The following is a 22,546-nucleotide window of genomic DNA, read 5'->3' on the forward strand; positions in this document are numbered from 1 at the left end:
GCAGAGGCACAGCGAGACATTCCCAGAGGCCAAAGTGGTGAATTATGAAAGGAAGATTTACATATAAATATTTATTATTCAAGCCTTGCGTCAGATAAGATCATTTGCTTCCAAAGTAAAATAAAAAGATGGAGTACAGATATGTTCCCTGAATCTCTAAAGTTAGGTGTATTATGACTTTTTTTTTGGTCTCGAAGAACCAACCCCATCGCACCCCTGTTTGAGCTCTATTGTGAACATCCCATTTTGCCCCATTACATCTTCACTTTGCAACCACAGTCTTTAAATACAAGCCTGCACCTTAACCTGCAAAAAATGCTTTGTTGGGATAACAAATGAAAGCTGCTTTGGTGAATCAAGGCAGCACAGCCAATAAGGCAATGTGCTACTTAGTATCTAAATAGAGTATATCTTATTGAATACTGTTCACTTAAAGCCTTGCCAAGCTGCCCATTGAAACATGCCATGAGATACACATTCTTTTGGCAGAATGGCTACAAAGGCCCTCAACACAGCAGGACCTTCCATGGGGAGGCAGTTTCCTTTTCCAGAAATCAACCTGCTTCCATAGAGCCACTCGCTCAGAGAACGCTGCCTCTGCCTGTTCTCGGAGCCACAGCACCAGCATTCTCTGCTGCTCTCCCAGCCCCTCCTCCCTGCTCCAGGTGCTCTGGTGTTAATGGGGATGTAGCTGGATATGTACTAATACAACCGCAACCTGTGAATGCCCCTGCTCTGCTATTTGCAGTCAGGCTCCAGTGAAGCTTCAGCCTGCCCCACATGTCTTCTGAAGCCTTTCTATGCAAGATGCTTTCAGAATTAATCTCAGAGCATCCAGACCCTGAAATGTGTGTTCCTAAGGCACCTCATGGCACGAGCACAATTAAGACCACCTCCACTTGCTAACAAGTATACTCTCTAACAGGGAACGTAAAAGCTGCCTTTGCTTCTGTCTCTGGCACATCATCAGAATGCTCTCTGGTATATTTCTGTAAAACACTTTACTTTTCAGTTTTTTCTCTTAGACACATTTCTTCATCGTTCTTATTTTAATCACAGGCAATTCTGTTTTAAAACAGATGCTGTACATCCAGAAAATGTATCATGAATGCATGAGTGTGGTGCAATCACTTGAGGGGTATGCAGAAACACATTGGTATTTAGTTAACTTCTAAAAATGCATTTTTAGAAGCTATGAAAATGTACACACTGCATTTTCCTTTGTCAAGGAGCCAAAGGAGAATAAAATTGCAGATGTCTCGCCACTCTGTGGCAGCAATGCCCACGCTCTGCTACTTTTGGCCTGGCGGCCCACAGAGCAAGCACAGCGGTGGTGCCAGAATCCCCACCCCACCTCCATGCAACAGCTCTGGGAGGCAGGAAGGTGGGAGGAATAAGTGGAACTACACAACAGCAGGGAACTGACAACATTAGTTCTTAATAGCACTGTCAATCACTAAAAAAATAAATGCTCCAGTCCTGCCACTTCTCAGTGTTACAGCCTGTGCCACTCCAAAACCTCCCCATACCATTCCTTACTCTTTGTTCAGAGCTATGTGTGTTCACACGTGTAACATGTACATATGGTCAAGCTTTCTAGCAGCAGCAGTGCTTGGACTTTGTTAAAATTAACACATGCTCGATTCCTGTGTGTGAAAGATTTGCATGGAGAGGTCTGGGCCTGATTCTCTTCAGCCTACCCTGAGTCACTGCAAGTCACGGCAGCATACGAGGTAGGGTGGGGAGTTGAGCCCTCTGCAGCCTACGTGCATCGCATCACACAGCCCAGCGTAGGGCTCATCTCCCAGCCTGCCTCTCACCTCCGAATAGACACGCACCATTTCGTTTCTAAGAAAAAAAAAGAGATCACTTCTGCCTTTTTCAAGTAGAGAAATACGATGTGAAAATAAGGATGCTGTGGAGTAATAGATCACCCTTCCATTTGATTGAAAAACGTTAGAGAATAATTAACATGCCAACAAGTCAGATGTTTCTGCTTACATTGTGTTAAAGCTATACACACAGTTAAAACAAAAAACGTACAAATGTGCTTTTATTTTGCAAAAGAAAATAATTCCCTTCGGAGCCAAGGCGAGGATCCCTTTTTGCAACTGCCAGGCTAGGGCCTGTAGCCCCTTTTGGCCCTGATGCTGCAAAACCTAAAGCAGTAGCACCACATGCGTGGATCCCGGGTTATGTATGAGCTGCCAAGGGCGGCAGGGCGCAGTGCCAGGGACGAGCACTGCAACAGAACTTCAAAAATGCTCAATAGTAGTAACAAAGCACGCGAATAACGGCGGAAAGTGGGGGGAGTTGTGCCCGGAACGCTGCGGCGGGAGGGAGGGAGGGAGGCCGTAACCCGCAGCAAGAGCAGCAGCCGGGGGGCCAGTCCCGTCTCCCCCTTCCCTCTCCCCGCCCCGCCGGGCGCGGTCCCTTTAAGGCCGGCGCGGCCCCGCGCAATAAAAACGCCGCCGCCGCCTCCTCGCTCCATTCTGCCGCCACCGCTCTCGCAGTTTCCGTCGCTCCGCTCCCGCCATCGGCCCCCCCCGCCGCCGCCACCATGCCCATGTTCACCATCCAAACCAACGTCTGCAAGGACGCCGTGCCCGACAGCCTGCTGGGCGAGCTCACCCAGCAGCTGGCCAAGGCCACCGGCAAGCCCGCGCAGGTGAGGGCGGGCGGCGGGGCCGGCGCTACCGGAGGTGGAAGGGCCGCGGGCGCATCCCCGGGCCCGGGGGTGGGCTGGGAGCGGAGCGAACGCGTGCGCGGCGCCCGGCAATGAGGGGAGACCCGGCGGGGCGGCCGCGGGGCTGCGCCCGCTCTGTGCGGCCCGGGAGAGAGCGCGGGTGTCCGCTCCCCTGGCCGCACTGCCCTGCGGCCTCAGGCCGGGCGGCTCCCGGAGCAGCAGCCTGACCTGCAGGGATCTCGGTGCTCCAGCAGCTACAAGGGCGGAGATTGGTTTGTGCTTGTGCCCGGGAGCCGGGATTTCAGCCGCGGAGCTGTGCCAGGGGCACGATGGGGACGGGGTGGTGTCTGCCAGGCCAGCGAGGCTCTGGCAAAGCCGAGAACAGCTCGGGGAGCTCCGCTCCCGGCTACTCCAGGTTATCCCGGGCCGGGTACAGCGGCTTTCAGGCCAGACTGCTGCAGCCCGAGAAACCAAAGCACGATAAGGCTGAACTGCAGACAGGCTGGGTGTCTTGTCAGTGATTTGAGGGAGTGACACAAACACCATTTTAAGGCTGTTATCTCCTGCCGTGTGTGCTTTGCCCTGTGCAGCAGCGGTGCTGTAGTGGACAGGAGCTCCTGTCCCACCTGCAGCTTTACACAAACACAACCCCTGTTCCTAAAGGTGAGAGCCAGCCTGGGGGACCCCCGCAGCGTGTGCTGCCGTGGGCCTGGGCATGTACAGTACACAATTGCACTGCTCGAAGTTGGTACCTAAAGCAAGTTTGCATAGGCGAGGGAAGGTGATATGCTGTTAATGTTTGCTCTCTTCCCACAGTACATCGCTGTGCACATCATACCTGATCAGATGATGTCCTTTGGGGGCTCCACTGATCCCTGCGCGCTCTGCAGCCTGTACAGCATCGGCAAAATTGGAGGGCAGCAGAACAAGACCTACACCAAGCTCCTGTGTGATCTGATCTCTAAGCACTTGCATATATCTGCAGACAGGTAAGGCTGGGACATGTTATTAACTGGCTCTCTGAAACTGCTCCGATAAGTTCATTTAAAAATAGCAAAAGCCAGGAATTAGTCCATGTGATTGAGAAAATACAAAGTGATAATTTGTAGTGTTTTCATGTCCACTTAAGAGTTTGCCTACATCTTTCCCTTGAGAGTCCTCCATTAAAGGGCTTCCTATTCTCTGAGTACTGAAAAATTCCAGAGGACCAACAAGTTGTACATGGTGCTTTTTTGCTGCTGAGGTGTGTTGTCCTTTGGTGATGGGAGGCTGGAGGCACAAGGTGGGAGCAGTAACAGGCTGGAACTGATGGGCAAAGTAGAAACCAGCAGGTGACAGGTGACCAGCTCCCTCACGGGCCGTGGGGCCTTGGGAGAGCGTCTGTGCAGCAGTGAGACGGCAAGAACCTGCTGCCACTGATGTGCTGGGTCTGGAAGGAGAAGTGCAGAGCCAGCCCTGAGGGCCTGCTTGGCTTTTGTAAGGCTGCCTGTTTGACATGTGTGAGGGACTGCAGTGCTCAGGAACAAAAGGGCTAGATCTCTGAAGATTCTTCTGACAAGCTGCTGACCAAATACTGTCTGGTGCCTGAGCAGACCCTGACTGAAGAAGAGTTGGTATTTTAAAGAAGGCGAAAGTACAGCTCCAGGGACTCCAAAGAATATTGCCTGTTGGAGGCTCTGCCAGAGAAGTCAGCTAGATCTCCATAAAAATGAAGCTTGACATTTCTTCTGAGGAACAGGAAGCACTGCCCCTGTTATGTTGTCCTGTCTCATTACTTTATATAAAAGTACATAAATACTTATTGTGTGCTCCTGTGTCTCTTCTGCAGGGTGTATGTCAACTACTTTGACATGAACGCTGCCAATGTGGGCTGGAATGGCTCCACCTTTGCGTAGAGCTCTCCTGTCTGTGAAGAGGCTGCTCCTGGACCTCCCCCCATCCTGCCCCTTAGCAGAGACCACCGCACAGATGGCCCCATGTTGCATTTTGTACACTCTCACAGATTGATGGCTCTGTGCTAGTGTTTAAATATTGCTGCTTCAACATTCCTGTTTTCTGTGTTGAAAACAAATAAAGATTTAGAAATAAGCTGTCTGGTGCAGGCTTTGCAGGCTGGGGATGGAGTTGTGCAGTCAGCACTGTATGTTGTGCTCTGCTGAAGCGAACAAAAGGAACACTTGGGGTTTGCTTCTGTTCCTCAGACATGGTATTTCACAGCATGGTCAGACTGAGTGGCAGGGGCCTCACTGCACTCCAGCGTGATTTGTACCGTGCTGGGCCCCAGAGGCTGTAGATGCCCTCAGGGTTTCTTGTTGCTCTGAAGTTTGTTTGGATTTGTTTTCAGTCCTTTCCATGGCCACAGTGGAAGCAGTCCTTGGGCCAAACCTGTGTTTGCTGCTTCGGGGAGGCTTCCCTCTAACAACCTGTCACCTTGTGGGGCCATACGAGCATGGAGCGCTATTCCTTCCCGAGTCCAAGCGCTGCTGTCCGCGTTGCTGAGGCCGCGTCCCTCAAGCACCGGGGGCGGCCTGCCGGGCCGGGGCCTGTGCTGTCCCCGCGCGCCCTCTGCCCGCCTCTCCCCGGGTGATGCTCAGCCGTCCCGGTGCTGGCGGAGCCACGACAAGGGCACTTCCGTCCCACTCCTGTTCCCTTTCCCGCGCTCCCTCCTCCCCTCAGCGTGCGCGCGGCACCGCCCCTCCCGCCTTCTGGAGCCTTCCGCCGCGCGCCACGCGGCCTCCGTGACGTCATCTCCGTGCGCCCGGGCGGCGCGGCCATGGCGCTGTTCTGCATCAACAGGTACCGGGGGTCCCGCCGCTGCCGGGATCGGGCTCAGCCCGGGACTCGGGCCCGGGTCGGACTCGGGCTCAGCCCGGGACTCGGGACGGGGTCTGGCTGCGGGAGCAGCTCCCCGGCGTCCCCGCGCACCACGGGCTCGGGTGGGGGGTGCTTGGCTGGCCGGGCCCGGTGCGGCGGCGGGTGCCTGAGGAGGTTCGCGCTGTTCCAGGTACGGCGGGGATGAGGAGCAGCAGGAGGACGGGGCCGAGGCGGAGAACCGGGCTCGGGTGCTGCTGGAGCGGCTGCAGCAGCAGGCAAGGGCCCGGCAGCTGAAGAAGCGGGAGCAGGCGCAGCCCGAGCAGGATGGAGGCGAACGGGCCGGGGCTGAGCCCGGCGGGGGAAAGAGAAAGAGGAACCGGGAGAGCGAGGAGCGGCCCCGTGCGCAGGCCCGGGGGAAGAAACAGCCCCGCAGCTCTTCTGAGGAAAGGGCGGGCAGCGAGGAGGCAGCAGGGGGCAGCACTCCCTCCAAGAGGAAAAAAGAAAACAGAAGGAAATCCAAAGTGCCGCAGGAGAGGACTGCAACAGGTAACGATAAACTGAGGCTGTAGGATTTCACTTCATTGTGGTCAACAGTTCTCAACAGAGAAGTAGACACAATTTGCCCTTCGAGTAACTTGCCGAATTTGCATGGTGATAAATGTTGGTTTCCTGTGCTTATTATGTCCCCAAAGTAATTCCATTTTTTTGGGGAAAGCCCCATCTTGTAAACTTCAAGGATCAGTTTAGTGTGAGGGAAGGAGGGAAGCGTGTCACCTCAGTCTTCAGTTGCCTCCATAGTAACAAAGAAATGTTTGGCATTTGCACTTGGATTTAGGAAGAAAGAGGAGCTTGGAAGTTGTTGCTTAAGTCCTACATTGTAAAGTGTTCCCTGCATCCCTTTTCTGTAGTACGCTCTGACCTGTAGCTTTATATTCCTGTTATCCAAATTCCAGATTCTGAAGAAGACACCAAACAACAGGAAAACAGAAGCAACTTGAAGTCTTCTAAAAGGAAGAAGAGGGATGAGGAAACAGAGGCAGCTGAAACAAGGAAGAAAGAGGACAGTGAAGGAGCTGAAGGAAATCAAAGCACAAAGGATGAGCCATCCATAGCAGCCTCAGAGGAAGAAGCAAAACTTCCCCCCTCTAGTTTGGTGGTTCTTGGAGACTATGACAAAAAGCCAGTGCAGAAGGTAACTAGCTTGACTGAGTTTCGATGGTGGCCAGGAAGGAACATGCATCTTGACAGCATATTTATGTATGGCATTGCCTGTTTGGCAGGAATGCTTTATTATTCTACTTTCCTTCACCTCAGGTTCAGCCCTTCTTGCCACAGTGGCTTGCTCAACCCAAACTAGTGCAAAAACGTATCAAGGATAATCTAGTTCCAGTCGGAGATGTCCCAGGAATTCATCCCCGGCTGTTGAAAAAGCTGCAGATGAATGGGATACAGTCCTTTTTTCCAGGTACCTTGATCGTGCTTTTGTGTCTTTCTAAACTGACTTAGATAGTTCCTGCAGTCTCTTGCTGTGTGTCTTATGTAGTTAGTGAAGTAAAACATAAAACCAAGTTTAATGCATCAAACTGATCGTACCAGTTTTAACAATTTAATTTCAAAGCTTTATCTAAGCTGAGTAATTGAAGTCTGTTATCTAGTCATAAATGTAGCTCCACAAAATATGGTGGCTTGAAGTAACAGCTTGACTTACTCCAGCGCCTATAGGTGTTGTGCATTTTGCTCCTTGGCAGATAAGGCTGCGTTGCTGTGTTGCATATTCTGTGTTGATGAAAGAGTAGTTCGTATTTCAAAGAAACGACGCTTACAGACAAATATTCATAGGTTTTAAATCTGTCCAGTGCCATCCTACTGTGAGAACAAGGAGACAGGTATGAGTTGAAACCAACATTTAACAGAGTAACATCCTAGCTGAGCATGAGAAGTAGCTGAATTCATGGAGGGGGAAATCTCCGTATTCAGTGCTGAGCTCCCAGGAGTGTACAAGAGCCAGGCAAAAACAGATAGTGTCTCTTTTAACAACTGGTTTTGATTTCTTCCTCTCTCATGTCTATAGCAACAGCAGCACAGATGTGAAAACAGATTCATTGTGTATAACTGCTTGTCTGGATGCACTGGGTTTAGCCCAGTTGATTCTGTAGTTAATGTTTGTTTCTGTGTTTGTTCAGTGCAGGCAGAGGTGATTCCTGCCATTCTCCAGAGCGCATCTAATGGGTATTTGATGGGGCAGGGAGGATATCGCCCCAAAGACATCTGTGTCTCAGCACCCACTGGCAGTGGTAAAACCCTGTCTTTTGTCATACCCATAGTCCAGGTGAGTTCATCCCCAGTGAAATACCTGTTGGGAAGGTGCCGGGGTTGCTTTTGTTCAAGCAAAACCTGAACTTAGAAGTAGGTCAAAAAGCCAAGGAATTTGTGGCTGCAAAGCAGCAGGTTTTTATCTCAGAGTTGAGGGAGCTGTATGAGTCCCCTTGATCTCAGCATCCCACTCCGTTTCTCAGATAAGCTTAGCATGAGGACTTGGGAGGGTAAAATGGAGACATAAAATTCCGTGAGGATGTGTCAAGCCCATCTCTTCTTGCTAGGTTAGATACCAGAACCCTCTTCTCTCCCCACTGCCTTCAGGGACTCATTTGGCCTTTGTTTTGGCAGGTTCTGCTAGATCGAGTAGTTTGCCAAGTACGAGCTCTGGTTGTTCTGCCCACCAAAGAACTGGCACAGCAGGTACGTGGCTCCTCACCTCCCTGAGCAGAGCTGGGCCGACAGAGGGGCTGGTGCGGTCAAGACTTGGCTGTTCTGTGAGGGAGGTTGAAGACCCATCAGTGGGTTTGATGTTAGTGGAATGGAATGTATTACTTTAACCAATTTTTGTTCTGGCTAACCAAGTGCATCTCTTTGCAGGTGAGTAAAGTGTTCAACATTTACACTGACGGGACGGGTCTGAAGGTCGTTCTGATTACTGGCCAGAAATCTTTTGCAAAGGAGCAGGAAATGCTTGTGCAGAAAAAGTAGGTTAAAAAGTCTTTTGATAAAGTTTAAAGATATCGTAAACTATTTAATCTCAGTAAGCAGAAGGTCAAAATACAGGCAGCTGTGTCACGCCATCTTGCAATAATTATTAGATTTTGGGGTTCTTGATGAGCTGAGTAGAGTGCAAATGTTAACCTTTTATACCCACAGGTACAAAGGAGTGTTAAGAGATTTTGCTGCAACTAAGCTTTTTTTTATAAGAGCAATGAAGAATTATGGTTTTTATTTAAAATTAGGGGTTAGTGTCCAGCACTGCCTTTGCATGCCTCCCAAAGTAAAGTGCATATTCGAATTATATTATATCTCAGTTAAGTAAATAGTAGGAAAATCTGAAGGTCTGCTGACCAACAATCTTGGTTACATTTACAGTGTAGGGAGAAACTTACTGATGGGCTGGTTGTTCTTTCAGAGTGACAGGCTATTGCAGCCTAGCTGATATTATTGTGGCTACGCCAGGGCGGCTCACAGATCATATCAACCAGACCCCGGGGTTCAGCCTGACGCAGCTTCGCTTCCTGGTGAGTCAACTCCACAGGTCTCCCATCTTAGTGTGAGGTCTGTTACAGCTGTAGCTCCTGCTTTGTTCTTGCATGGTAGATAAATAATCTCTGCTGGTACCATTGTATGGGCCTGGTCTCCAGAATCCTCAGGCAACAGTCTCAAGATGTTTCATTCCAACTTGTGACACCCAAGTATCTGCCCACTGCCCCTTCTCTCTTAGCCTCTTGCAAACACAAACTCAAAGCCCTGTTGGTCAAGATCTGATTAAATTATCAGACTGTAGTAGTTTCCACCATATGAGAGTCTGTGCAGAAACATAGTTGCAATCTTATTTAGGATATGGAGATTTGTATCTCTTATTGGGAGACATGCATTAGGTTCATGTGCAGATGAACTTGTCTGTAGTTTGAATGTCAGGCTGGCTACCGAGCCACTGAAATAAAAGCAAAGTTCAGTTTTGGGGTAGAAACTTCTGCCTTCATTTGATAATGATAATATTACAAAAAGAAAATAAAAGTTGCCCAGTGTCAGGCAGCATTTAACAAGTAGCGGTTTTTGTCCTTGTGTATCAGATCGTGGATGAAGCTGACCGTATGATTGATGACATGCACCAGAACTGTCTGAACCAAATTGTCAAAGCTGCATTCCAAGTGGAAAATGGCTCTGGCTCCAACACGCTTTTTCAGAGGACCCAACCAGGGCCTATAACAGCAGCCAGGTAAGTTGCCAAATGTGTTTCTTTGGACTGGTAGCTCAGACACCAGCACTTAGATGCCACTGCTCTGCTTTACACTGCTCCCTCAATGGCACTCCCAAAACTTGCTCACTCTGAGAAATGTCTGCCCAAGCCAGGCAGCTGCTTTTGCAAAGCTTGAAAAAGACAGTGAAGAGGTGATACTAGAGGATGTCTCCTAGACCAAAGCCTAAGTATTGTATTCTCCAGGCTTTCCTTAAGTAGGTTAAAGGAGCACCAAAAGAAGGCACAGATATTGCAAGTCAGTGATTCACTTGCACAGTGACTCTGGTAATGCCCTCTGGCAAGCTGAGCAATGGATGTGAAGGAAAACTGTTGGAATGATCAGGATAAGAGCATCAAAAAGAGTTAATTGCTTCCCTCATAATATCATCTGAAGGCACTTGTGGGGGAACTGCTTTGCCCCATCCTCAAAGCTCAGTTTCCATGTGCTGTTTATTTCAGCTCCTGCTATCCTCAGATACCCTTACAGAAACTCCTGTTTTCAGCCACGCTCACCCAGGACCCGGAAAAACTGCAGCAGCTAAATTTATTCCAGCCTCGCCTCTTCACGTCTGTCTATTCTGAGAAGAAAAGTTTTGGGGAGGGAACAGAGACTGAACAAGACACTAAATACACACTCCCCGAGGGGCTATCGGTAGGTATGACATTAATTCTCCTGTATAAATTATACTTGAAGATTTGTTTAACTCTGGATTATCTGGTTCTGGTTTTACCCTATAAAAAAATATGCCTTCCCTACAATTCCTTGCGTTACAGAGGTGCCGGGCGAAAGTGGGTTTGGGAGTATTTACTATCCATAGACTTCTACTTTTGCACATTTGTTTTCATTACTTAAGTGTTCATTTGGTTAAGACTGGATTGTTTTTTTTAATCAAAACTTTCTTCATGCAGAATTAAGTTCACCAACAATGGGGAAGGGAGGTATGAAGTAATGTAGTACCACTTTCCAGCTGTCCCTATGTATAACACGCATTTCAAGGCATGTGGCTACAGGTCACTGCGCAGACAAGAACGCAGTGTGTGTTATTACTTGCTATGGAGAAGCGCGAACAGAAAAGCCCAGGTCTCCCTTCTCCGCTTTGTGCTGTTTCCTCCATGACTTGTTCTAAAGGGGGTGGCGTTGTAGACTCTGCTATTGCTACTATTAGTTGTAAAACATCCGAGCCTATGTGGGTCATGGAAACTTAATGGGTTTCAGAGTAAGACATCTTTGGCAAGAGGTAACTTTTGTCTCTGAACTTTCCTGTCGCCTGCAGCAATGTTATGTGCCTTGTGACCTGAATTCCAAGCCTTTGCTCCTCTTGCATTTCATGCTGACAATGAAATTTAGCCGCGTGTTGTGCTTTACCAACTCCAGAGAAGCTTCTCACAGGTGAATATAAGAATGAGATCACTCTAGTAGGTACCTGTCAGGTAATGTTACAGAGTAATGAAGTGACTGTTTCTATCCCACTTACCTGCAGATTGTTCCTGCTGGTTCAAGCCTTTGGTAGAGTCACTGTGGCTGAATTTTCTTCTCGGTTATCTCCGAATGAGAGACAGAGAACCATGAAGGAATTTGAGCAAGGCAAAATACAACTGTGAGCGTCTTAAATTAGTTTCCCGTATGTTGTTCAACATAGGATATTTCCAGTGTAAAAAACTAGGTAGAACCAAGAACACAGTTAATAGGGATCCCCTGTAAAACAGGGCATGCAGGAAGCAATTTAAAGAGTGCATGTGAGACTTGGACTTGGGACTTTTGAATTGTTCACCCTGCATGTAATTTGGACTTCTCTAATGTAGCTGTAATCTGAATTGCTGATCGTTATTTTATAACAAGCAGTAAATTTAACTGCTTGTTCATATAGTTGTCCAAAACACATACAGTTCTGTGAATCTCAAGTTTAATGTGTGTGCTTGGGGTCTGGCACTTACTGGAAGGAAATGGATTTTGGTGCTGGAACTATATATAGTATTAGTGCTTCCTGCCAAAGAAATCCCTGATCAGACTGGCATCCAGATTTACTTCTATCCCTGTGTTTGCCTTGCTTTGTGATCTTGGTAGCTGTGTGGAACTGTATCTGAGAAGAAGGTCAATATTTATTTTCTGGATTTTTTTCTTTTTTAAATCCAAACCCTGTGTTTATTTCCTCCTTGACTACTGTAATTTCACACCTCTCTGTCTGTATTCAGTGCCCTTATGGAATGTTCATATAGCTACAGGTGTGTAACGTCCAGTGTGGTGGGAACTGTTTCGGTGTCAAGTGTGTAGAGAACCTGGAAACAGTAGCTTCTCATGCACGGCAGTAGGTGATGACTAGTGATGTTCCGGGGTCTGCGGGCAGCTAATGGTGCCAGGGACAGCAAGGAGTGGCTTAGTGCTGCTGCCATGCTCGGCGGCCACAGGGACATTAGTGAGAGTTGTGCTGTGTTCACTTGCGTGTGTGTGTACTGCAAGAGATGTTACCTGACAATGACTATATATACATTTAAAACCAGGTTAATCAGCACAGATGCCACTGCACGAGGGATCGACATTAAAGGAGTGAATTATGTAATAAACTATGATGCGCCACAGTTCATCAGGACGTATATTCACCGGTAAGACAACCGGGAACAACAGGAAGATGTTTGAGCTTGGTTTACTTTGAAATATTTAGCAAAAGTGACATGCATTTAAAAGGGTTTTTAGCTTTGCAGTTTTTTACTTTAATATGCAAATAGCTTTCTAATAAAAATTAAGTTTGTAGCATCACCAGTGTATTGCAGTATTGAAATGGAGAACTAGCACCCTATTTTAGAAAATGTATTTTACAGGAGCTAGAAATACTGTCCTGGACAGAATCACGTGCTGGGTTTCTAGATGATCAGAAAACTGCAGCGGCTCAGTAGCTGTAAACGAGCCCTGGCAATGTTCATCCTGTGTGACACGTGGCCAGTCCTGCTGTGCTCGCCTTAAAAAACTCAGACTTTCTTAACTCTGGAGAATTTCAGAATCGGACTCTTGGAGGTGATAATGGCAGTGACCAAATGGCTAAACTGACCTGATGCTACTTTTTGTGTTTTCAGAGTTGGAAGAACAGCTCGTGCAGGAGAAGTGGGTGTCGCTTTCAGCTTGGTCCTTAGAATTCAGGTGCGAACTTGGTGGGGGATTTGTTTGATAAGGGTGCGTGGAGCAGTGTAAGGAAGGTAAGGTTCATAGTGCTTCCCACCTTTCCCAGCCAGCTGAGCTCTGGACTTGGAGACTTCAGGTGTTTCCTGACTAGGCAGCACATTCCAAAACGTGCTCGTTTTCTAGCTGATGGGCAGTGGGGTGTCTCATCTCCCGTGTCGGTTTTGTTTCGCAGGAACGTAGGTTTCTGCGGATGTTGAAGGATGCCGGGATCCGAGATGTAAAGAAGCACCCAGTGAAGGGCAACTCATTAAAGCCGCTGGTGCAGCAATATGAGGAAGCTCTGTGTAAGCTTGAGAAGACAGTCAAGGTAATTGAAATGGGGGTAAAGATTAAAAAAAAAAAGCTACAGCTTGCAGTTTATTGCAAGTCATGGCTAGCACAAGTGTTAGTGTCCAGGATCCTTTTACTGAGACATTGACATTGCAGTATGTGGGCAGTGGTTTTGGGTACATCATTACTCAGAAAGGGTGGGGAGGGCAGAAAGATCTTTTCTGTTAAAAGAAAGGTAAACAGCATCCCTGGAGGTATTTGAAAGATGTGTAAACGTGGCACTTAAGGACATGGTTTAGTGGTGGACTTAGCAGTGCTGGATAAACAGTTGGACTCGATCTTGAGGGTCTTTTCCAACCTAAATGATTCTATGATTCTGTTCTATGGTTCGTGGTGTTTCCTTTTCTGCCTTTCTCGGTACCTTTGGAGCTGGGATCTTGGCAGCGACCCAGAGGCAGGCGAACAAAATGCAGAAATGGAACCTGTTGTCATTACAGAGTTCATGCTGACTAGAAGTTGGGTATTCCAGGCCAGGAAAGCATTTTTAGCTGGCCCTCCTTTATACACGAGTGGGAAGGCTGGGAGCTTTCAGACAAAAGCAGGGGCAGTATTTAACTTGCCAAATGGGTGGACTAGGGATCCATAATAGACTGTGCTGTATGATTTGCCAGGTGTTCTGTTCTCCAGTTGAAGGATTCCTGATAAATATCTGCTCTTGAAAAATGGTGATTTTGAGTTGCAGACTAGCAGTGTTTGAGAACTGGAGCAGAAAGGATTATTAAATTGTCTCATTGCTTCCCCAAAGTCCCTCCTGTGTGACTCTGAGACAAGGGCATCTTCAGTCACCTTCTCAACTTTAATTTTGAACAGAACGAGCGAGCACAGAAACGAGCCTGAATGAATGGAAGCTGAGGTGGTTGTGCTTTGTGGCACTGAAGCAGCTGAGCAGGATGGCAAGGAGACACGGTCCCTGAATGGTCGACTCCTCAGCCTTATCATATCTGAAGTCAGCTGTTACACATCATCTTCCCCTTTCAAGGACAATGAGAACAGAATTCAGTAACTGTCTTAAAAAGAAAGATAGTTATCTCAAAGAGGACCTTGCATCATGTACTGGCACGTGTGAAACCACCAGCATTGAGCTGTTACGCAGCTCTGGAGCAGGGGCCTGATGGAACTGCTGCTCTCCAGAGGTGCGGGCTGTGACACAGCTCCTGGTTCTGTCTGACGGCACAAGCAGCTCTACCTGCAAATGCATGAACACCTGCACGGTGCCCACAGCAGGGTTGTTTGGCGAGCTGCTCTAGGCTAAAGTCATTGCAACTTTTAAATAAATGATATATATATTTTTAAAACGGTGTCTAATAAAGATTCTTGGGTACAAGGATGGAGATAGTGTTGAAAGGATTTTTCACTTGTATAGTTTTGTGCTTTTCTTGGTATTTCCTTGCCTATGTTGTTTCAACTTTCAGTACCAGCAGGTATTATTAAGTGTTAGATTGGTGTTAATGCAGGCTAAAATGTCTGATGTTGAAGGTGAATATACTAGGCTTGGCTAGTATCACTGCAAGCCAAAACTCTGTATTTGACACACACCACTGCCTATTTTTAGCTGCCCTGGCAGAATGCTTAAAGCTACAGCAACTGCCCTCCAAGATCTTCAGCAGGGAACAGTCCGGCTCTGGCTTAATACTTAGTAAAATAAACATACACCAGCATTAGCAATACATTATCTGGGCAAGTTGGAGGGAGGGGTGTCAGGAACGGTGGTTGTGTCTTGTAAAGATGGGAGTAACGCGTGGTTTTACAGCAGTGAGGTAGCGTGTGTCTGCCCATTGCGTGACTCAGGCAGTTTTTGTGTGTCCTGGGCAGGTGCCAGAATAGCAGAAACCAAAGGTTCTCTTACACAAGAGCTGCGAGTGTCCATGAACCAAGCACAGATCTACCTTGCCGCATTTCTATTGATTTAGCCTAACTTTGACTTTGCTTATCATTAAGCTCTCTGGGCAGTTGTGAAGCTGAGCCCAAGTTCAAACACGAGCTGGCAGAGCCCGCTTGGAACTTTGAATCTGCATCTCCCCTGTTCTTTGAAACCACCGGGCACAGCCCTGCCCGCCCCTCCGGCCGGAGCCCTCCCGGCCGCGGGTCCCTTGGGCAAAGACCCGCGGTGGGGCTGGGCCGGGCCGGTAGCGCGGTGGGGCAGCCCCGGGGCAAAGACCCGTGGTGGGGCCGGGCCGGTAGCGCGGTGGGGCAGCCCCGGGGCGGCGGCTCCGCCCCGCGGGAGGGGCCGGTGCTGCTACAAGAGCGCGGGGCCGGTGTCCGGCCCGGGAGCGGAGCGGTGCAAGCGGCAGCAGCAGGATGGGGCTGGAGCTGTACCTGGACCTGCTCTCGCAGCCCTGCCGGGCGCTCTACATCTTCGCCCGCAGCAACAACATCCCCTTCGAGTTCAAGCACGTGGACCTGATGAAGGGTGAGTGGGGCTGGGGGTTCTCTGCACCCCGGGGACCCCCAGCTCCTCCCCTCGTCGCTGTGCACAGACCTGTGGGGACCCTGAGCTCCCCTCGCAGAGCCGCAGGTGGAACCCGGTGACTCAATTGGCCCCATGGGTGTGAGATGCTGCAAGAGGATGGGGTGGCCCTGCAGCTGTAGAGGGCTCTTGATGTTAAGGTGAAAACAGGACCTAAATTCCTAAGGAAACCCTGATTTTTGACTAGTAGTCTCAGTGCTGTGAGACAAAGTCCTCTGCAACAAATGTGACTCTTCAAAGGTTTGGAATGACTTTTATATCAGCCCCACCCCAGTGGAAAAAGGGTGTCCAAAAAAAGGACCACTTTTCAGAGAAGCACTCAGGATGGGATAGATCTGAGGCTATTCCGTGTTTAAATGGGAGACAAAAAGCAGCAGAGGTGGGATGTTCATGTGTGGGTAAGGACAGCAGAGCTGTGCCGTTTGTGCTCTCTAATTCAACTTCCTTAGAAACCTTCGCACGCCGGTAAGCAGCAGCGCTTGCTGCAGGGCAGCTTTTCTCCTCTTAGCAGGGATTGACAGGGATGACAGGGATCTGAACACTGAGAAGTGAAGAAGGGAAGGTGGTTTGGTTTGTATTAAAACCAACTGCTAACTGATAGGAGCCTGCCTGAGAGGAAGTGTGTGTTTTCACAAAGGATACCCAAAGATCTGTATCTTCTTTCTGTGTAACTGAAGCTGGTAAAAGTTATCCTTCAGCATTTCCAGAGCTCTGCTGGGTTTGAAATCAAGGTAATGAACTGGGCACAGAAACAGTACATAATACTTAAAAACAATGAAAGGTGAGAAGGCTCCTGGGTCTAAAACTGATGAAGGAATGAAAAAGGCTCCAGGCTGTGACTCAAAGAAACCTGAGGCGTGTTGTGGTTCCATCTCTGGGTGTTCCCCTGCTCACCGTAGCTGTGTATTGTTGCACCTTACCATGGCTTTCTTATGACTTGTCTTGGTAGGAAAAACTGTTGCTACTGTTTGTAGCTGGGGACAGGCTCGTCTAGTGTCCTTCCCCTTCTTTCCCAATAAATAAACGCTTGTGGTGAGACTTGTGCAAAGAGAGGAGACCAGCAGGCAAGCAGAATGGAACAACTGAAATAATAGTATCAGGGAACTGAAAGGAAGGAAAGTTAATTAAATCACAGTTTCTCAGAGATCTGCGTCCTGTGACATCAGTGCTTGTTTTGGTCAGGGGAATTAAGGTGTGTAATTTGGCTCATGGGAATGCTAGAGGTGCATCCCATTCCTGCAGTGTGTGCTCACCCCGCCATGGGGACACACTGGGGGTTCCTGCAGCTGGGTCAGCTCAGCATCCAGCTGCTCGGCAGGTGGGTACGGGCACGCCGCCCCCAAATGAGCACACACCCGTGGATGCGGCCCCAGGACCCGTCACTGCATGGCGTGTAAGGACCAGGTGAGAGAAAATGTGCTGGGATCTGAGCTGGCGAGTTAAATGTGCCCCCTCCAGAGAAGCTCTTGGGCTACTGGCAGGGTAAGTCTCCAGCAAATGGGTGGAAAGAGTGAGAATGGGTGGAAATCACAGGGACACCCAAGGACCTGGAATGTGCACACTGAGTCCTTCTGAGGGGGGTGGGGGAGACGGGCTGTGAGCCAAGGGACTGGGGAAGAGTCACTAACCACGTTTGCCAAGTGCCAGAAGACAGCCTAAAGGCAAACTCAAATCCATATTTGCTGTGATAAAGGATATGCAAAACTTGCATAAAGAGCTGATTGATAGATCTATAATAAAGTACCCATGGCTTTATATGGAATCACTAAAATCATCTGAGGACTAAAAGAAGAGTTTAGTATAAGTTACATTATCTCCCAGCAAAAAATCCAAATATCCCTTGCTTTCTCCCAGTCCTTGTGGTTCACATTTCCGATACCCAGCTCCCTGTCCTCTGAGGAGCTCGGTGTTCTGTGTGCGTACCAGACAGGTAATTCCAGGCACAAACTTATTGCTGATAAAGCCCTGAGTTGGCAAGTGCTGTTGGTATTAAAGGACTTTTCACCATTCTGACCTCTGTCGAGAGGCAGTTCCGGTATGCAGGCAATAAGCAAGTAAGCAACATCGTAGAGCAAACCCTATATTCACCCTGCGGCACTTTTTGATTGCTAATAGACTTTAACAAGACTGTATTTGTACAATCAAAACCGGGAAGGTGAGGCCGGGTGGTCCCCACAGACTCCTCAGGTGTTTGCAGACAGGTCCTGAGCATCACTGCCAAGCACAACTTCTCATGTCCCTCCGCAGGGCAGCACAGGTTGGAGGAGTTCCAGAAGGTGAATCTCCTGATGCAGGTGCCTGCGTTAAGGGACGGTTCTTTCACCTTAGCAGAGAGGTGAGGCTCAGATAAGCTCCAACCCCTACTGCAGTGTTGTTTTTCCTAACGCTCGGATTCTGCCAGTGAGCTGTTTGCTCTCTGCTGGGACTCCAGCCCTGGTAGTGACTATTATTTGACTCCTTCCTATCTGCTCTACTTGTACATAACATAGACCTGTGTTTCAAGAGCAGCTTTCCATGTAAGCCACTCAAACAGCATTGATCGTGGAAAAATCTGTGAGCTGCTGCTTGGAGCTAGCTTGCATGTAAGCAATGTTTCTAAGCCAAAATACCTGTCCTGATGTCCTCCTGCTCTCTGCCTGCAGCTGGAGGCTGGAGTTCAGTGCAGTAAATCTGATGCTGCTGGATGGCCGGGCAATACAAAGCTCAGACTTGGTACAAACTCAGCCTCTGGCTCATAGTTGCTCAAAAATGTTGATGGAATAACTGTACCAGCAGCCCATATCTGTCTCGCTGGGCTGATGTATTAATATCAGATGATGCTGTCCACAAGCCGCTGGTCAAGCCAGCACAAACTCGTGTGCCTCGCTGCAGTTGTGTGACCTGCACTTCTGCTCAACTCAGATCAGGTTTGTGCTGCCGCTGGTCCAGCAGTGCAAAATCCGGGGGAAGAAGAAAGGATGAGGTGCTTCAGTCTCAGGTGATAGCTCACCAGTCTGCCTTGCTCTCTGGGCAGCATCGCAATCCTCCTGTACCTGGCGCGGAAATTCAAGACTCCTGATCACTGGTACCCGTCTGACCTGCAGCAAAGGGCCAGAGTTGATGAGTACCTGGCCTGGCAGCACACCAGGATTCGTGAGAAGGAGATCAAGGTGTTCCTTCTGAAGGTAAGAGCATCATATACTAAAAACTAAGTGCTAAGAGCTGTGAGTGCAATGGCCTAGGAAGGACCTCCTGTGTGTGCAGGGCACACATGTACAAGCCAAGTGACAGACAGGAACAAAACTAGATCTGGAACTGAGTTGGCTGCTCAGCCAAGCTTAACTGAAGTGTCCCGAGTACCTCATGCTGCAGCCACAGCTCTGCATGCACTGCGAGCCAGAGCAGATTTGTCCCGGGTGAGCAGCCAACAGCAGACACAGCTCACTGCCTTCTGCCCAGCTTCATGGGAAAAAAGAACCTCCCACTGGAAAACAAAATGCAGTTGCTTGCTGATGGTTCAGCCTTCCCTGGAAAGGAGACTCCTGTGGCTGAAATTTCAGACTTTCTAGGGAATAGACAAGGGCAGGCATGAAGAAGACTGACGTTAATGTTAAAATGCCAACGCAGATTAGCAGCACCACTTGTTCTCGGGCATGGCGGGTGAGGGATCCTCAGAGGGTGGCAGTGACAGGGAACAGACTAAGTCTGGAGGGAAACATGTAAAAAGCAACTTTTCCTTCTCCCTGCCAGGTGTTTCTGCCTCTCGTCACCGGCCAGTCACCCCCTCCAGAGAACCTGCAACGTGCTATTGAAGAGCTGAATGTTGTCCTGAACCAGTTTGAGGAGAAGTTCTTGCAGGACAAGCCCTTCATTGCAGGCAAAGAGGTCTCCCTGGCAGATCTCGTAGCAGTGGCGGAGCTCATGCAGGTGAGCAATGACCCCAGCCTGTGGGATGTGGACGCTGGGCTGGGGACAGACCAGGCGCGGTGGTGACTGCTGCACCAGAAACCTTTCATGGCAGGTCTTTGTCCCTGCACTTAACTCTGTAGCAGAGTTAAATTTTGTTCCTTTTTGAGTTTAACCATAATTGAGGTTGCCAGGGAACACCTACTTTGGTGAGACAGCGTGGACAAAGGTCCTCAGAAAAAAAGATAAATTACAAACTAGGCAGAGAAAGTACAGATATTGGGAAGAAATGTGCTGGTGTGCATGGACCTCCGTGTTCTGCTTTAGGCAATTAATGGGTTAGCCACGGCAGAGCTCTTCCGATGCATGTCCCCAGGGCCAGCAGCTGCTGAGGGTGACACCACTTGCTTCCTACGAGCTAAAAACCGGAGATGAACTCCACCTAACGTGACGACTGTCTGTGCCTTGAGCCAAACACATACCCGTGCTTCAGTCTGCTCCCATCACTGGCCAGTGTGTTGTTTGACTCACTCCCGGGTTCTCTTGCTCTCCCTGCAGCTCGTGGGCGCCGGCCACAACATCTTCGAGGAGAGGCCCAAGTTGGCAGCGTGGCGCAAGCGGGTGGAAGAAGCGGTGGGGAAGCAGCTCTTCCAGGAAGCCCATCAAGCGATCTTGAATGTCAAGAACTTGACTGCTGATCATATGGCACCCGAGATGCGGGAGTATGTGAAGCAAGTGCTCCTAAAGCCGGTCAGCTAGAATTAGGGGGTTATACTCAAGTAAAAGGGATGATTTCGTGTAGGCTTTTTGCAGTATTTCAGCATTTCTTCTAAAAATCATACAGAAGCACCACTTCACAAAATGCACTTAAATCACAGCCTTTCCACAACTCAGAAGGGAAAAAACCTACATCTTAGGCTGTAGTGAGCTGCTTTCCCCTCTTGGCCACTACAGGTTTCTGAGCTGCAGCCCTATAGGCTTTTCTTTCTTGCTCCAGCATCACTAGATCTGCTTGAGGACAGAGGTGATTTGGTCCATATGTGAACTGGGGACAGTCAGAACTGCCCTTTCCATCCCTGGTTTGAGTTTTCCAGGTCACAGCACTACAAGAAAAGGCAACTGAGGGTATGACAGAGCAGATTTGTCTAAAACAAGAAAAATAATTGAAAATGGCTTTCACTTTGCAACAAGCTCAGCTGGAAGATTCTTGCTTTTTCAGCAGAGGGATGGGTTGTGACCCAGCCCTTGGTGGGGACGCTGCCAGGGCTCTGGGAGCACTTGGCCACTGCCGGTTGCTGTGCGAGCAAAGAGACACAGCACCGTGGAGCAGGGCACTGTGCGGGTACCCACGTGAGACCTCCAGCTTCTGGGAAGAATGGGGTTGGTCCCATTAATAAATATCCTCAGCCATACACTCATGCCATACTTTACAAAGAACAGCCTTGGCAGCTGAGAAAAGCTGCTTTTCCAGGTGAAGCTGCTGCCAACCCCACGATCTCCCTCTGCAAACCAGATCGGTGCTCTTGGCCTGTCCCCGAGCAGCTTTGTCAGCTCATGGAATCCCTTCAAGCCGGGCTTGACAAGAGCTGCCATGGCTGGGCCAGCGCTGGGGCAGAGGGAGCTGTGTGATGTCCCAAACGCAGTCAATGTCCCACTGTTGTCCTGTCACATCTGATTCTCCAGTAAAGTTAATGATTACACTTACCGCTTGTTGTAGCTCTGTCTGGGTTTGTAATCAGGTTTTGGAATGAAGCGGCCATGGATTCTTCCTCCACACCTGTGCAGTGCCCTTCACACCCTCCTGTCCTTGTCCCTCTCCTGCCTTCCTGTCACTGTGACCTCCCATTTCCAGGTACGAGCCATGAGGAGGGTTCCAGTTTGCAGAACTGTTTTTTCCTCCTTGTAAAGCTCTGGTTGTAACTGGAAGTCCATTTGTCTCTGCTGGCTGGTGACACCATCCCCAGAGCTGCCTGCTTAGTGCTGGGTGTCAGCTTAATGCAAGTTGAGTTATTACCATCCTCAGAAAGGTGAAAGGAGCTGCTCAAAGCAGTCTCGGACGTCCTTTCAGCTGGACCTTACTGGTTTTGGGGAATGAGCCAGCTGCCTCTTCTGCATTTGTTTCCTGAATAAACCCGCCCTTCAGTTGCAAAGGGCACCATGAACCACAGCTTGCAACACATGTCCCTGCAGGCTGGGCTCAAGCAGACCGGTCCCTTTTACTTTCCGCCTTTCCAACCTGCACAAAATCCTAAACATCAGCAGTGAAAGAACACGCCCCAAAACTCTTGCAGTTTTGGTGTTGACACAGGCAGCAGATACTCGTCTTCTTACCTGATTTTAATTGTTAAGTCTGTTGAAGATGGTCTATTGCACTCCAGCCAGCAAAACTGGTGACAGCAGCTTTCTTCTGGCCCCGAGTGTGCTCGCAGGGCTGGTGCCCGAGCAGCAACCCCTGCAGACGCTGCACTGCAGCTCTGCTGTAGCGGCTCGCCAGCAGTGCTAAGTCTAAAGAAAATGGCCTGTTTACACTGAACTGCTGACCGCTTCCTTTCTCTATAACCCGCAGCTCCCCGCAGCCCCAGCCGGGCTTCTGTGCACAGCTGGAGCAAAACGGGTCCTTTGCTGCCCCATCGACCTGCCCAGCCTCGCCGCACACCCTCCCGTGAGCACGTTTGTGCTTTGTCCAACTCCCAGATTCCCGACCCCCAGCTTCTCCCCTTTTTGTTGAGAGCAAACCTCCACCTACCAGCACAATAAATTCCGCATGCAGCTTCGGTTCCAGTAGAAGCAGAGCAGAGAAACCATCAAAACCAAGGGCAAGCCTGAGCTCTTGAACACTAAACCTGACAGACCTCAAACAGGTCTTGCTAGCAGAGCCCCCTCCTTGATTCTCATCTCCCTGCA

At 49.3% G+C, this 22,546-nt stretch overlaps 3 protein-coding genes across 3 annotated transcripts; all 3 read left to right on the top strand.

Annotated features, from left to right (window-relative positions):
* Positions 1-2,464: 2,464 nt before the first annotated feature.
* Positions 2,465-4,774, top strand: MIF (macrophage migration inhibitory factor). The gene is made up of 3 exons (XM_082066035.1): positions 2,465-2,668; positions 3,503-3,675; positions 4,515-4,774. Exons 1-3 carry the CDS (start codon positions 2,561-2,563, stop codon positions 4,579-4,581), a joined length of 348 nt encoding a protein of 115 aa, XP_081922161.1. The 5' UTR covers positions 2,465-2,560; the 3' UTR covers positions 4,582-4,774.
* A 655-nt stretch (positions 4,775-5,429) lies between these two features.
* DDX51 (DEAD-box helicase 51) lies at positions 5,430-14,614 on the top strand. Its single transcript, XM_082066319.1, has 16 exons — positions 5,430-5,482; positions 5,691-6,046; positions 6,454-6,692; positions 6,815-6,965; positions 7,684-7,829; positions 8,168-8,239; positions 8,417-8,523; positions 8,955-9,063; positions 9,619-9,764; positions 10,245-10,437; positions 11,060-11,175; positions 11,267-11,383; positions 12,285-12,386; positions 12,855-12,918; positions 13,133-13,267; positions 14,101-14,614. Exons 1-16 carry the CDS (start codon positions 5,460-5,462, stop codon positions 14,125-14,127), a joined length of 2,103 nt encoding a protein of 700 aa, XP_081922445.1. The 5' UTR covers positions 5,430-5,459; the 3' UTR covers positions 14,128-14,614.
* A 928-nt stretch (positions 14,615-15,542) lies between these two features.
* Positions 15,543-20,832, top strand: LOC309446579 (glutathione S-transferase theta-1-like). Its single transcript, XM_082066442.1, has 5 exons — positions 15,543-15,700; positions 18,005-18,092; positions 18,771-18,921; positions 19,487-19,663; positions 20,201-20,832. Exons 1-5 carry the CDS (start codon positions 15,589-15,591, stop codon positions 20,399-20,401), a joined length of 729 nt encoding a protein of 242 aa, XP_081922568.1. The 5' UTR covers positions 15,543-15,588; the 3' UTR covers positions 20,402-20,832.
* The last annotated feature ends 1,714 nt before the right edge of the window (positions 20,833-22,546 follow it).

This window comes from Streptopelia decaocto (genome assembly GCF_964273445.1).
Source record: "Streptopelia decaocto genome assembly, chromosome: 15".
Lineage (NCBI taxonomy): Eukaryota > Metazoa > Chordata > Aves > Columbiformes > Columbidae > Streptopelia > Streptopelia decaocto.